This window comes from Eretmochelys imbricata, chromosome 3 (genome assembly GCF_965152235.1).
Source record: "Eretmochelys imbricata isolate rEreImb1 chromosome 3, rEreImb1.hap1, whole genome shotgun sequence".
Taxonomy (NCBI): Eukaryota; Metazoa; Chordata; order Testudines; family Cheloniidae; genus Eretmochelys; species Eretmochelys imbricata.
This window is the reverse complement of record NC_135574.1, coordinates 15,465,977-15,480,026: the sequence shown is the minus strand read 5'-3', so window position 1 is coordinate 15,480,026 and position 14,050 is coordinate 15,465,977. Positions and strand designations below refer to the sequence as shown.

Genomic DNA, 14,050 nt, shown 5'->3' with positions numbered 1-14,050 from the left:
CTCTGAACTTCCCTTATGTTCCAGAGTCTGCTGGTTGTGATGTCCCAGTGCCACAGAGCGGAGTTATGTGTTTTCCTTTTAAACTTTCCCATTTTTTCCTTATCTTTTTAAAAATTGATTGCTGTTTAATAAATTGTATTTGCTTTGAACTGTATGTAATGATCAGTGGGTCAGGGAAGCTTCCAGTGCAGAGAGAGCACCCCAGACTGGGGACACTCTAGCCCCTACCCTAAGTGACCACAACAAGATTGGGGATCGAACCCTCCAGGAATCCTGGGCCTGGCCTTGTTGGGGCCAGGAGGACTCTGCCACACAGGAGAGTGGAAGGGGAGCCCTCGAGGGCAGGGAGGCCTCTGGGTAAAGGAAGTGGGAGCGAGGACTCAGATCCTTTCACTAGCCCACTTCACCAGGTAGTGTATAAGCCAGGAAAGTTCCCACAATAGCGGGACTATTTCCCCGCCTACACAAACCTTTTGCAGAGCTGTAGTAATTAGAAGTGATTCCTGCTCTAGGACACACTAATGCTGCCTCTCAGCTTCAGTACCAAGGAGACAAAACTTGCAAACTTATGACAGTAATGCAATATTTTTTCAAAAGAAAAGAACACGTATTTGCTAAATTATTTAATCACCCATATCCCAGACATACTCTGTATGCATAAATCATAGTTATTCAACCCATATGAGTAAACAAGGGAAGGTTGGTTGCTTCACCAGAATCATAAGAATCTTTTAAACACTATGATACCACAAATTAAAATTAAGTTTATCAAAACCATTATCATCCTGAAAGCTTTGGCCACCCTGGTAATTATTATGCAAGGATGTTGACCTTGGATACAGTTTTTGCTCAGCTTAGCCAGTGTTATTTATATCTTTACATGGCTAAAGACCATAAACTTCTGAAGGAAAAAACAGGCCATTTCCTCAATGCTAAGACTAGCAGTTTTTTATTGTCTTGCAGCTGTCTGTAAGAAACTCAATAGCTACTAGGGATGGGCACAGACTGGAACTCTGGTGAAGACATCTCCCTTGAACTCTGCAAAAGTTCAGATTTTGGTCTGGATCCAAATGTCTTAGTTTGAGCCCTATTTCTTCTATTGATGTAAACTAGAACTCCAGATCCAAATATCCCTGGATGTTGGAAATGCTTGGATTCTGATTTGGAAGTCTTCTCCTGGATCCTTTTTTGGTAGGGACTGTGGGGCAGAGCCTCCGTTAGTGTGAAAGTGTCATAGGTCCATCGAAGTCCCGTGACAATGACAATCTACATCAGCTGCCCCTGAGTTTTCTAACAGCTCTGTTACACAGCCTATTTTATGTGGAAAGGGAAAATTAAGAGTCTATACAATGTTCCAGAAACTAGCTAAACAATGGCTAGGGACCCACTTTCCCTAGCCAGACCTTGTGTCATGATAGGGGCTAGGATATTCACTCAAACTACTGGCCAAAGCTAAGCCTGGAGTAATTCCATTACTCTGTTGGTGATAACCTACAGTGCTGTTGCCTAGTATCGTTTATTTTCAATCTGGTAATTTTTATGTCGATATCCAGTTTTCCCACTCATGGGATGTGAGCAGAGTCCATAGTGCATACTCATTATTTTCCCTTTCTTTTCCCTAGGCTGGTATTGATGGAGAGAGTATTGGGAACTGTCCTTTTTCACAGCGTCTCTTCATGATCCTCTGGCTCAAAGGGGTTGTATTTAATGTCACCACAGTTGACCTGAAAAGGTAACAAGTTATTGGTTAATTTATTTGAAAACCATCACAATAGCCCATAGTTTGCTCTTTATTCGAAAGACACTCCCCCTCCCATTGGCTTCAGTGGGCTTTGCATCAGGCACATAGTGCCAAAGACACACGACAGAGCAGTTGAGATTCAGTTTCTTGATTATTTGTAGAAAAAATTTATTTTGTGTATTAAATAGGACTCTTTCAAAATACTGTGAATACTGAATGAAATAAGGGGGTACAAGTGACTGGTTTCCTGAGTGCCATGAACATCAGTGGGGCTCTATGATAATAAATGTCTGGTGATAACATGAATTTTCCTTGTCTCTCTGCAGAAAGCCAGCTGATCTACACAATTTGGCCCCTGGAACCCACCCGCCATTCTTGACTTTTAATGGAGAGGTCAAGACAGATATCAACAAAATCGAAGAGTTCCTGGAGGAGATGCTTGCACCTCCAAAGTAACAAATTGTGCTTTACTGTCAGAGTTTATTAGGAATGGAGCTTATAAGAAGCTCCCAGTCCTGCAACTGGAATAGTCTTTACCCATAGAACAGTCCAGCTGACTTCACTGGTTCTGCTTGCATGTGTAAAGACTGCTTGCATGATTAATACTTGCAGGATGTTTTCTCCTAACACACAGCACAACACTCTGTTCAAAACCTTGGTGAGACCGAAACTGGAATAGTGTGTCCGTTTGTGGTGTCCACATTTTAAAAACGATATTGAAAAATTGGACTGGATGTAGAGAAGAGCACCACAAATTATTTGAAGGCTGGAGAAAATGCCTTATAGTGAGAGACTAAGGGAATTCAATATGTTTAGTTTAGCAAAAAAGAAGATTGAGAGGTGACTTGTCTACAATGTCTAAATAGCTTCATAGCAAGAAAATACCAGGTACTAAAAGGATTTATAATCTAGGGGTGAAAGGCATGACAAGAAATGAAAGCCAGACAAATTCAAGATAGAAATAAAGCACAAATATTTAACAGAGAGGGTGATTAATCATTGGAACACACTACCAAGAGTAGTGGTAGATTCCCCATCTCTTGATATCTTCAGATCAAGACTGGATGCCTTTCTGGGAGATCTGCTTTAGCCAAACCCAAATTATTGGTCTCAAAACAGGAGTAACTGGGTGAAATTATTTGGCTTGTGCTATACAAGAGGTTGTATTAATGAACTAATGGTCCCTTCTGACCTCAAGTTCTATGAATCTGAAAAATGTCTAGCTGCATAAAAGGGTGTTTTCACCTTCTATTGACTCATCAGCTGTTGGCCAGTGCTGGATGCAGGAGATCAGATATGCATCCTTATGTTGACTTCAGTGGGCTTTGGATCAAGCCCTTAATCTGCTCTGGTCTTTCAAATCAATATGCTCCTTTGTAACAGATGTCTCTTTAAAAAAACCACACACAGTCAAAACTCCACATTCGTCCCCCTTTGTTATACTAATACTCCTTGCTGTTACATTCTAGGCTATATTTTCAGCACCGGGAATTAAGCACAGGTCTGCCATTGATAATAGAGGGAGTTTGCTGCCAAACTCCCCCACACCCTGCTAGAAATCTATGCCTCTTTCTGATTTAAGGCCACTGTACCTTGGCTGCTGTTCACATTAAGCGCTTGTCATAAAACCGTCACCATGTAACTCTCCAAATGCCTGGCTTCCCAGGACAGCAGTATTATTAAAAGGGGTTTGCCAAGCTGTCCTGCTGAGATAAATGACAGCCATAATTACAGTTCCGGGAATAGGGATATTTCCCCCCCCTTTCTCTAAACAGCATTTGTGATTATCAGTATATTGTTGGTAACAATAGAACATTATTTTCCAGACTGCTCCTCTCCTTTTCAGGTACCCCAAGCTGGCTGCTACACATCATGAATCAAACACTGCGGGGATAGATATCTTCTCCAAATTCTCTGCATACATAAAAAACACCAAGCAGCAGGACAACACTGGTGAGTAGGGTGCACTACCAAGTCTTTGCAAGGAGGTTTCACACTTAAAAAAATGAAGCACATTGTCATTCATATATTTCATGTCATTGGCATATTCTAAGATGTGCCCAAATAGCGTAAGGTATCATTGCCAATCAGTTTGGGCCAGTGAATGTAAAGGAGTTACTCCAAATTTGCACAAGCCTAATCAAGATCAGGAGCTGCTTCCAAGGGTCTCAGGATTGTGTTTAGTTGGCACAGCTGGTTTGCTGTCGTAGCCTTCACAATAGTGACATCTTATTTAAAAATTAATTAGGAGAAGGGAGTGATCTGATTTGGCTTCTTAGCCTGTGTTATTGCAGTGGAGAAGCTCCAGACCTCCTCTTTAAAGCATTCACACAGAAGTGACAAAAATAAATAAACACCCCTTAGTACCTCTATGACACGCACCGCTGGAGCTAAAGCTATGACCTCAGCTCAGTGCAGCTACAGTTCTCCTCCATTCTCCTCTCCCGCCAGAGAGCCAGATCCTCAGCTGGTGTCAATTGGTCTATACCAGTGGTCCCCAAACTTCTCAGGATCACGCCCCCCCTTACCAGGGCCAGGAGTGGGGTTGTGGCTTCAGGGGAAATGTGGACAGGGGTAGGGGGACCGAGGCTGGGGCTCCAGCTGGGAGTGGCGGCAGGGCTGGGAGTGGAGACCCACCCGGGGCCAGCAGCTGGGGCCCCATGCGCAGGGCCAGGAGTGGAGCCCCAGGTGTGGGGCCAGCAGCCAGGCCCGGGGCTGGGGCCAGGAGCAGAACTGGGTGGCACTCCCTCCCCGCCTCCCATGCGGGCTGGCCCAGACCTCAGCCCCCTGAACTTTCCTCCGTGACTCCTAAGGGGGCGTGCCCCACACTTTGGGGACCTCTGATCTAATTTACACCTGCTGAAGATCTGGCAGAGTGTTTTCAATCACTCTTCAGGTTGCACCTTACCTGAGAATGTAAAGTCTGCTGGGCAGATTCTGTGTTTTCTATTTGTCTGTTAAGCACCATGCACGTGTGTTGCTTATCAGATGGGAAGGTTAATCTTGTGGTTAGATTCGAGAGATGTATGTTCGGGTCCCAGCTCAACCACAGATTCCCTGTGTGACTTTGTAGTTAGGGTACATTGTGATGGGACACACCCCACAAGCCTAAGGAGTGTCCTTGCTCACAAGCAGTGCCAATTAAGTGCACCTGCAGACCATGCTCTACCTGGAGAAGGGGAACTTGAAACGGTGAAGCTGGCCAGAGAGTGGGGAGGCAGGAAAAGAAGTTTGCCCAAGAAGAGAGGCTGCTAGAGAGCCCAGAAGCTGTGGAAGCCCAGCCCAGCCCAAGGCAGTGGCTAGCCTTCACTCCCGTCCCCTTTTAGGACCACTATCTCCCTGAACAGCACAAAAGCAGCTGGACTAGAGGCTGAGGATTGAGGCACAGATTTCAGTGGGCATTAGGTGACTAAATACCTTTGAGAAGCCAGGCCAGAGCCCTTAAGTTCACGGCACATCCCTGATGAGTCATGTTTTACTTTCTATCACTTCAGTCCTGTCTTAGGTAAAAATGAAATCAGGGAGGTATGCCCTCCTCTGCCTTCCCCGGACAGTCAGCTTAGTTGTGAAACCTCTCTTTGTCACACACATACCTCTGCCCCACCCTCTTCCTGTAAGCACAAGGTCCACCAGTAAAACCCCAGGTCCATAGGTGGCAGGTATAATAGGCCAGGAGAACCTGAGCCCCCCCAGTGCAGCCACTGTCGACCTGCCATAGGATACCTGGGCCATGGTGGCCCCGCTTGCACTCCATCTCTTCCCGTCCCTGCTCTGCCCCTTCCCTGAGGCCCCCACCATCAGCCACTGCCTGGCTGAGTCCCTCCTCTCCACCACTCCTGCCCCTTCCATGCAAGGCCCCCGCTGCCACACGCCCCTCCTCTATCCCCCTCCCCCACAAGGTGCCCCCCTGCCCACCATATCCCTCCTCTCCTCCCCCTCCTCTCCTGCAAGGTCCCCCCGCCCGCTGTATCCCTCCTCTCCTCCCCCTCCTCTCCTGCAAGGTCCCCCCGCCCGCCGTATCCCTCCTCTCCTTCCCACAAGGTCCCCCCGCCCGCTGTATCCCTCCTCTCCTCCCCCGTCCTCTCCAGCAAGGTCCCCCTGCCTGCCGCATCCCTGCGGGCAGTGGAGGGCTCGCACGGGAGAGGGGTGGAACAGAGAGGGATGTAGGGAGTGACAGGTGGCGGGGGCCGCATGGGAGAGTCAGGGAAGAGAGGAGGGATGCAGGGAGTGGCAGGCGGCAGGGACCTTGCAGGGGAGGCAGGGAGGAGAGGAGGGACGCAGGGAGTGGCAGGCAGGAGGGGCTTGGTGGGGGAGGGGGTTGGAGGAGAGGAGGGACACAGGGAGCAGCAGGCGGCGGGGGGCTTGGTGGGGGAGGGGATTGGAGGAGAGGAGGGACACGGGGAGCGGTAGGCAGCGGGGGCTTGGTGGGGGAGGGGGTTGGAGGAGAGGAGGGACACAGGGAGCATCAGTGGCCTTGCAGGGCAGGCAGGGAGGAGAGGAGGGGCGCGGGGAGTGGCAGGCAGCAGGGGTCTCGCAGGGCTGGAGGAGAGGAGGGATGCGGGGAGCTGCAGGCAGGTGGGAGTGGAGGAGAGGAGGGACGCAGGGAGCTGCAGGTAGGCAGGTGCCTCACGGAGGAAACAGGGATGAGAGGAGGGACGTGGGGAGTAACAGGCTGCAGGGATCTCATGGGGGAGACAGGGAGGAGAGGAGGGATGTGGGGAGCGGCAGGTGGCGGGGGCCTCGCGGGGGAGGCAGGGAGGAGAGGAGGGACGCAGCAAGTGGGGGGGCAGAGTGGGGAGTGCACCTGGGTGGAGCAGGGGTTGAGGGTGGGCAGGGCCATGGGTGGGAGAGGCAGGCAGGGAGCTAGGCTCCCCCAGGGGAAGCTTCACCAGCTGCCCATGTCCAGGTTTCCTTTATCTATGGGAGCTAGCCCTGTTAGCCTGTACCTGCACTGGACTCCAGCCACTGGGAGCACCAGCAGTCAGCATGGTTGCGGACCCACCTACCTTGCCTATTGTTTACGTCCTGCCTGATCCAGTCCCTAAGATCATAGAGCCAAACATCAGGTGATCCATAGGCTGCAGGCAGTCCCAGGCTGAGAGATATCTGAACTTTTTTTTTAGCCTCCAGCCACTAGTTTAGTCCTTAAACCTAATAACACACTCCTTGGTAACCATTTACTGCTGCACAAATTAATTAGTTAACTTTTGCAAAGTGCTTTCATAGTGGAAAGAGCTTTATAAGTACTAAGAATTATTATTACAGACAGGAGAATTGTCCCATCTCCTACCTCCACATTAGTGGGTGAAATCCAGAGACCCCTCAAATTGCTAGAGAAACAGTTTGTCTGTGTTATGCATTTCTAATGCACCCATGGCCATGGTCTCAAGTTAATCATGTGTACTTTCCAAGATTTGGTTGGTTAGCCAAGACATCAGTATTGTAGAACCCATCAGACATTCACAAACTCCAAAAAATGTCCAGCACTAAAGAATGTGTAGTCATAACTCCTTCTGTCCCCTATCTACGGAAAACCTTCAATATGGGCCTGATCTATGCCCATTGAGGCTTTCCGTTGGCTTCAATGGTCTTTGGATCAGGCACTTGTCTACACTGATGACTAGGAGATCCAATGCAAATGATCACAATTTGTGAGTAGATGAACACATGATAAAAATATACCCAAACAACTCCAGGGTATTACATCACACAATAGCACTTGTTTGTTTAGTTTGGCCAAAGATAGGTCAAAATCAAATACCAAGAACCCCAACTCACCAAACTTTGGGGTGATTATTACTTCCCTAACTGGGGTGTTAGGATAAACTCGCTAATATATGTGAACTCAGGAACTGAAGTTTTGCAGCATCCGCTTATCTCTAATTGTGACAAGTGTGGTTTAATTTTAATTATTTATGATCACTCTCCTTAACAGGCTGGTAAATGTTCTGTAGTATGTTTAGCAGAGGTAACAAGATCATAGTAAAGTGAGCTCACACTACAGCCTGTGACTATTATATCTTTCCTGAGAAGTGGGGTGAAGTGGTTGGGTTTTTCAAATGGAATTTATGGGGTATAAGATTCTTGAAGTGAGAATTAATGAATCCTACTGTGTTCCCAAGATAAATCAAAGCAGAGGGGTCTGATTATGGGGCCTCGCAACAGCTTCAGCAGTACCATTTGCAGGGGAACTAGCTCCTGGTAATGTGTGATATTTCCAAAGGTAAGATGAGAAGAAGTTGTTGATGAAAGAGCTGAGGCAGCTGATTTCTTTTGCCACTTGAAGTTTAACTGGTACAGAGAAGTTACTATGGAAACCAAGAGATGCAGTTGCTTGCCCTAGTGTCTCTGGCAGTAAATGAACACAGTCATTGCTTACATTTGTCCGTTTGGTTTAAGGTTTATGGTGCACTCTGCTGGCAAATGGGTGAATTTATAAAGCAGCAAGCTTACTATTGGTTAGAGGAGGTGGGCAAATTTTATCTAGAACCGTTTTCAATTAAAAAATCCAATTTTGTCAAAAACTGGAGCATGTTGTATAGACATGGCAATGACATTTTCAGTGGAAAAGAGTCAAAACATTTCATGTTGACAGTGTCAGAAGGTTTTGTTTCTGTGGTGTCATTTCAATTTCATTTTGGCTTTTATATGGCATTAAATATTAATTTTAATATTATATTATATTATGATGTATGCAATATATACATGCATATAATATTTAATCTTTTAATATAGTATAAAAGTCAAAATGAAATGTATCAAAATGACACTATTGAAACAAGTGTTGTAGTTGTGTTAGTCTCAGGCAAGCCTGGGAACTTTAATTCATAACTCTGCTAGGCACTAAAAACTATGGACTTAAGAGGACACTGGTTTGATGGCCCATTACAGCAATTTATAACACTCCCTGCTGCCTACTAAGGGCTTGCCTACACTTAAAACACTACAGCGCAGCTGCACCGCTGTAGCGCTTCCATGTAGACACTACCTACACCAGCAGGCGGGGTTCTTCTATCGGTGTAGGTAATCCACCTCCCTGAAAGGCGGTAGGTAGGTCTATATCGGGAGTTAGGCTGGCATAGCTATGGCCTGGTACACTGCATGGTTAGGTCGATGTAATCTGCCTTGTGTTGACCTAGCTATGGAAGTGTTTTCACTTAAATTTGACTCCTGCTGTCATAAGTGCCTCTCTATGCCGTTTTAGTAACACCACCTCCCTGAGCTGCACAGAGTCACAGTTGACGTAATTAGGTTGACACAGTGTCAGTGTAGACACTGCTTTGCTTATGTGGACTGTTACTGGCTTTCAGGAGACATCCCACAATGCCCCGCTCTGACAATACAATCGATACAAGAGCTCCTGGTGAGGACGCGCACCCCCGACACAAGGAGCCAAATATCTATGCACACAAGCAATTTTATAACTGTGGTGGCTGTATGCTAACATAAATTAGATCGACATAATTTTGTAGTGTAGACATGGCCTATATCTCTCAGGGGTGTGGAATTTTCTTGGGGGGGAGGGATAGCTTAGTGGTTTGAGCATTGGCCTCAATCCTTGAGGGAGCCATTTAGGGATCTGGGGCAAAAATTGGGGATTGGTCCTGCTTTGAGCAGGGGGTTGGACTAGATGACCTCCTGAGGTCCCTTCCAACCCGGTTAGTCTATGAAGCTGTACTAATGTAGGTTCCCAGTGTAGACCAGCCCTAACCCTCCATTGTTGTACAACTGCAGAAGTGTTAATTGTCCATTTCATTTTAAGTGGTCTCCTACAACATGTGTGAACCCCTTATACCTCACAGTTTGTCCCAGCTTGTATTTAGCTTGGACACTGGTTACCTTCTCTAGACCTGAAGAGCTTTGTGGAGCTTGAAAGCTTGTCCTCTCCACCAACAGAAGCTTGTTCAATAAAAGATACTGCCCTCATCCGTCTGGTCTAGCTCACTATTGAAACAAAATGTTTCAATGGTACCAAATTGAAGTTTTTCAGAATTTTCAATTTGTGGGAAATTTGCCTTTTCATTCCTATTTGGAACTATTTTTTTTAAATGTTGGACTCGTCCATGGAATGGAGGTTTTGGTTCCCAATCAGCTGTAGTATCAATTCACTTTGAGTCACAGGATCATTTGAAATAATTATAAACAAAGTGCTTTAATGTTAACAGAGAAAACATAATTTTTACTGGATCCATGCAGTGGTTCATTGGGCACATCCACTGACTTTTGTGCCTGGCACAGAAGCAGGTGATAACCTTCGGGTATACCTCTGTGTGGCAAGATGTTATAGATCATGATTCATTTGCTTACCAGATGTATTTGGCAGCAAGGCTGCCCTGATTTAATAGTTCTCTGAATTTCCGATCCTTTTTTTCCCCTTCTTTGTTTTGCTAACTTTGCTGTCTTTTAATATAAAAATGTTGAAAGGGTTGGAACAGGCTGGCTAGGGCGGTAAGCCCAGAAGCAAACATACTCGTGCCATATCAAAGTTCCACCACTTTTAAGCATCTTGAAAGGAAAGGAATTGATTCCAGATTCTCAGGATGTGGCAAGCTGTGTTTAAAGAAAGTGTGCGTATTTATTATTTCAAGTCCGTTCAGTTACAAGGGACTTGATTCCTTCCACCCCCCACATCACCCAATAATTTCCTAACAGGCTTCCCTAAAGGAGTGGTCTTCACAGCACAGGAATAGTCCCACTTCCTGCTTGGATAGTGTGACTAGATTGTTCTGTCTTGTGACCGTTTTCACGAGACGCCACTGCTGTGGTTAAAATCACGAACATTTAATGCCCTGCACAACTGATGCCAGAGACAGAAATCCGAGGAAGAGCCCAAGGAGTGTGATCTTGACATTAGTTTCACAGAGAGACAAGGTGGGTGAGGTAATATCTTCTTTGGACCAACTTCTGTTGGTGAGAGAGACAAACTTTCAAACTTACACAGAGCTCTTCTTCTCTTTAGCCTTAGTTGAATTTCCCTGCCTCCCTTGAGAGCAGATTCTTTTAATTGCCACATATTTACCACAAGGCCTGGTCTGAGCACAGGACTGAAAGCCAGGATCTCATGAGTTCTAACACTGGCTCCTTCTGTGACCTAGAGCAAGTCACTTAAGCTCTATAAAACGAGGATAGCAGTAGCTATTTACCTACTCATTGAAGTATCCTGAGGATTAATTATCTGAAACACCGTGTATATGTTCAGTATTGTGATTATTATTTTTGCATGTCTGTATTGCTTATGAAAGGGATGATGTGTAATAACCACCCAATTGCAGTTAGTTCTTCCCAAAATTGTGCGCTCTTTGGCTCATAGAATGAGCCCTTTGATTTCATTCATGAGTTTAAAAAGTTGTTCTTGAATTGAGTTCTTAGGGGGCACTAGATCCTGTGTGGGTGGGCGCATTCATTAGCGGAACGAGAGGATGTTTTACTGTACTGCTCTTCACTAGGATCTGAGCTGGGAGACCACCAACGTGATTTAATTCGGTGGAATTTCCAGCCGTCTGACCAGAGGATTCCACTGGTCTGGTTTGGATTTAGATCAAGGGCCCAAAAATAAAAGAGCATTAAATCATTAATTTACATGTGATTAAATGCCATTCACCTCCTTCGGCAGCTACAACACACTTTGCGGTTAAGCATGTGAGGTGAGAAACATCTCTCTCTCTTTCTGTGCTATATATATAGGTCTATAATATATATGCGCACACACGCACAGGGCCTGACTCTCCTCTGACCTACATTGGTTTTATGCTAGTTTAATTCCACTGCCTTCCATGGAGTTACTCCAGGTGAGAGCAGTGTCAGCCCCACCGTGAATATACATGCACAGTCTGAACACTGTGTCTGTGTGTTCTGATCCTTTCTAGAGGCCATCACGTACCTCCGTAAATAAACAGAAAAACATCAATTCACTTCAAAAGGAATTTATGCCACACAGAAAGGTTACAGAAATGATGACACTGTGGGGCAGATTCTCCCTTGAATCCAAGCAATGCCGGGTGCCAGAGAGGATGGGGGTCATTATAGAGACGATTACAGCTCCCTGATTCTGCAGGCCAGTCTGCATTAGTCCTGGCTCCAGCTTCACCATGAATTAGAGCAGCCTATGTCCTGCTCTACCTTCTGGCAGCTGAGGATCGGCATAGCAAAGTGGAACTCCTCCCCTCCCCTGCAACATCCCCTTCATGTGGGTGAGGGGAAGCTGGTCACAAGTCAGCTCCAACTGAGCACACACACCCCACCCCACCCAACCCCCCGCCGCCATTTACTACCAAAATCTGGCTTCTTTGCAGCTTAGGAGCAGCCCAAAGGAGCTGAGTCGTCATTGTAAATCTGGCCCTAATGCTGGATGCCTTCATGAAACTTATCATGAAATCATTAGAGTCTATAAAAATAACTTTACACAGACTAGCTATGTATAAACAGAGGAGAGGTCCAGTATATATCATACATACAGACCATACATAGAAGATGAAGAACTATAGGCCCCATATATTCTCTTCAAACACTTTGGGTCCCGGTTATTGTTTTATACACAGACAAACAATATGTAGTGGTGACAGCAATAGGATAAATCACAGAGCCATGGGATAAATATAATTGGGCAAATGGTTGCACAGTTTGTCATGCCCCTTTGACATCTCTCACATGTGCTCTGCACGCTAAGGGCTTGATCCTGTGCTCACTGAAATCAATGGCAAAGCTCCTACTGACTTTAATGGTGCAGAATCAGGGCCTAAAGGCCAGGAGGGTGGGACTAGGGACTGGTCTCGGGCACACCAGCCCCACATCCAGGGCAAGTGGAAGGTCCAGGGCTCCCCACAGCGGTCCGGGTTTCCTGGGTGGCTCTTACCATGGCCTGGCTGGGGGGGAGCAGGCTTTGGGCGAGAAGAGGAGGAGCAGAGGGTGGAGGTACAGGGGAAAAGGAGGGGCAGGGGCAGGGCCACAGAGGAGGCAGGGCTCCTTCATGTGTCCTGCTTTTGCCTTTTGAAAAAGTGATCACCTAGCTGGCAGACGCTTTTTTTCTTTAACAAAGGCATTATTTCCCTTGTGAGCTTGAATATTCCTCCAGATCCTGCTGCTGGCTCAGCCGGGGTGCTTTGTTCTCTTTCCCTGCTGAGCGCCCTTGCTCACGCACAGGCGCAGTAGGGCAGCTGGAACTGCATTAGAGCAATCTGGTGGCAGCAGTCCTGAGAGACATTAAGCACCTAGCTGCTGAAATGGGAGGCCTAAATTGCATTATTATTTAAAATTTAATTTTAAGCATCATTACCTCAGTGACCCCTTCCCTTCCCTGCTGGCCCTTGCTATAAGCAGTAGGACACACACGGAGGCCTCCTTTCTGGACTGTGAGATTGTTACAGGCACCGTGGGTCTGATTGTGATCTCATTAACTCCACTTTCACGCTGGCGTAACTCCATTGACTTCAATGCAGTCAGAATCAAGTCCTCTATGTAGTTGTCATGGACATGGATTTGTGGGAAATTATGGCCCCGATTCAGGAAATTTTGCTTAAGTACATGTAAATTTAAGTACATGAGTAGCCCCGTTGACTCCAGGACGATTACTTACAGCCTTAAAAGTAGCCACATACTTTATTACCTTCCTGAATATGTTATTATAGAGCAGAATGTCTAATGACATAGAATTCCGTGGCCTAATCCTGCTCTCTGAGAAGTCATAGTGCAAAACTCCTATTGACTTCAATGGGAGCAGGAATGGGCCAGAATATATTTATCCCCAAAAACATTTTTGGCTGTTATCCTGATGCAAATTGTCTTTGTAGAAGAACTCGGGGGAAATTAATAAAACATAACTGGAAAACCATGTTGCCACTCTCGCGATTTTATCCGGTCTTGCAATATTTGGTGTTTTCCTTAAAAACGCACTCCTGGAGGCAAGTGATTTCATGAGAATCCCAGATTTTATTTTATTTTTTAAACAGTAAATTTCTAGTCCTCCTGGTTGCAGAGAAAAGCTTGGCATGAGAACCTCAAAGTCTCAAAAACAAAGAGGCAAAGGAAAAGAACGCAAAGTTTATTATTTTAAGATCTCATGGTTTTTAAGTAAGATTTTGGGGATCTGATGCATGACTTTTGAATACTAAGGGTTGGCATTACTGAAAATATTAGAAGAAAACCAAATTTAAGGTTGAGATTTTTCAAAGCCAGCAAAGAAATTAGAATACCATAATGAACATAAGAATGGCTGTCCTGGGTCAGACCAATGGTCCATCTAGCCCTGTGTTCTGTTTTTTGGACAATGCCAGGTGCTTCAGAGGGCATGAACAGAACAGGCAATCATCGAGT

At 46.0% G+C, this 14,050-nt stretch overlaps 1 protein-coding gene across 1 annotated transcript in view; it reads left to right on the top strand.

Annotated features, from left to right (window-relative positions):
* The first annotated feature begins 1,628 nt into the window (after positions 1–1,628).
* Positions 1,629–14,050, top strand: part of LOC144262538 (chloride intracellular channel protein 5) — a 32,064-nt gene continuing 19,642 nt past the window's right edge. Inside the window, exons 1-3 of the mRNA XM_077812429.1 lie at positions 1,629–1,732; positions 2,068–2,193; positions 3,588–3,694. Coding sequence (XP_077668555.1) covers positions 1,677–1,732; positions 2,068–2,193; positions 3,588–3,694 — 289 coding nt within the window. The 5' untranslated portion in view covers positions 1,629–1,676. The remainder of the gene's footprint in view (positions 1,733–2,067; positions 2,194–3,587; positions 3,695–14,050) is intronic.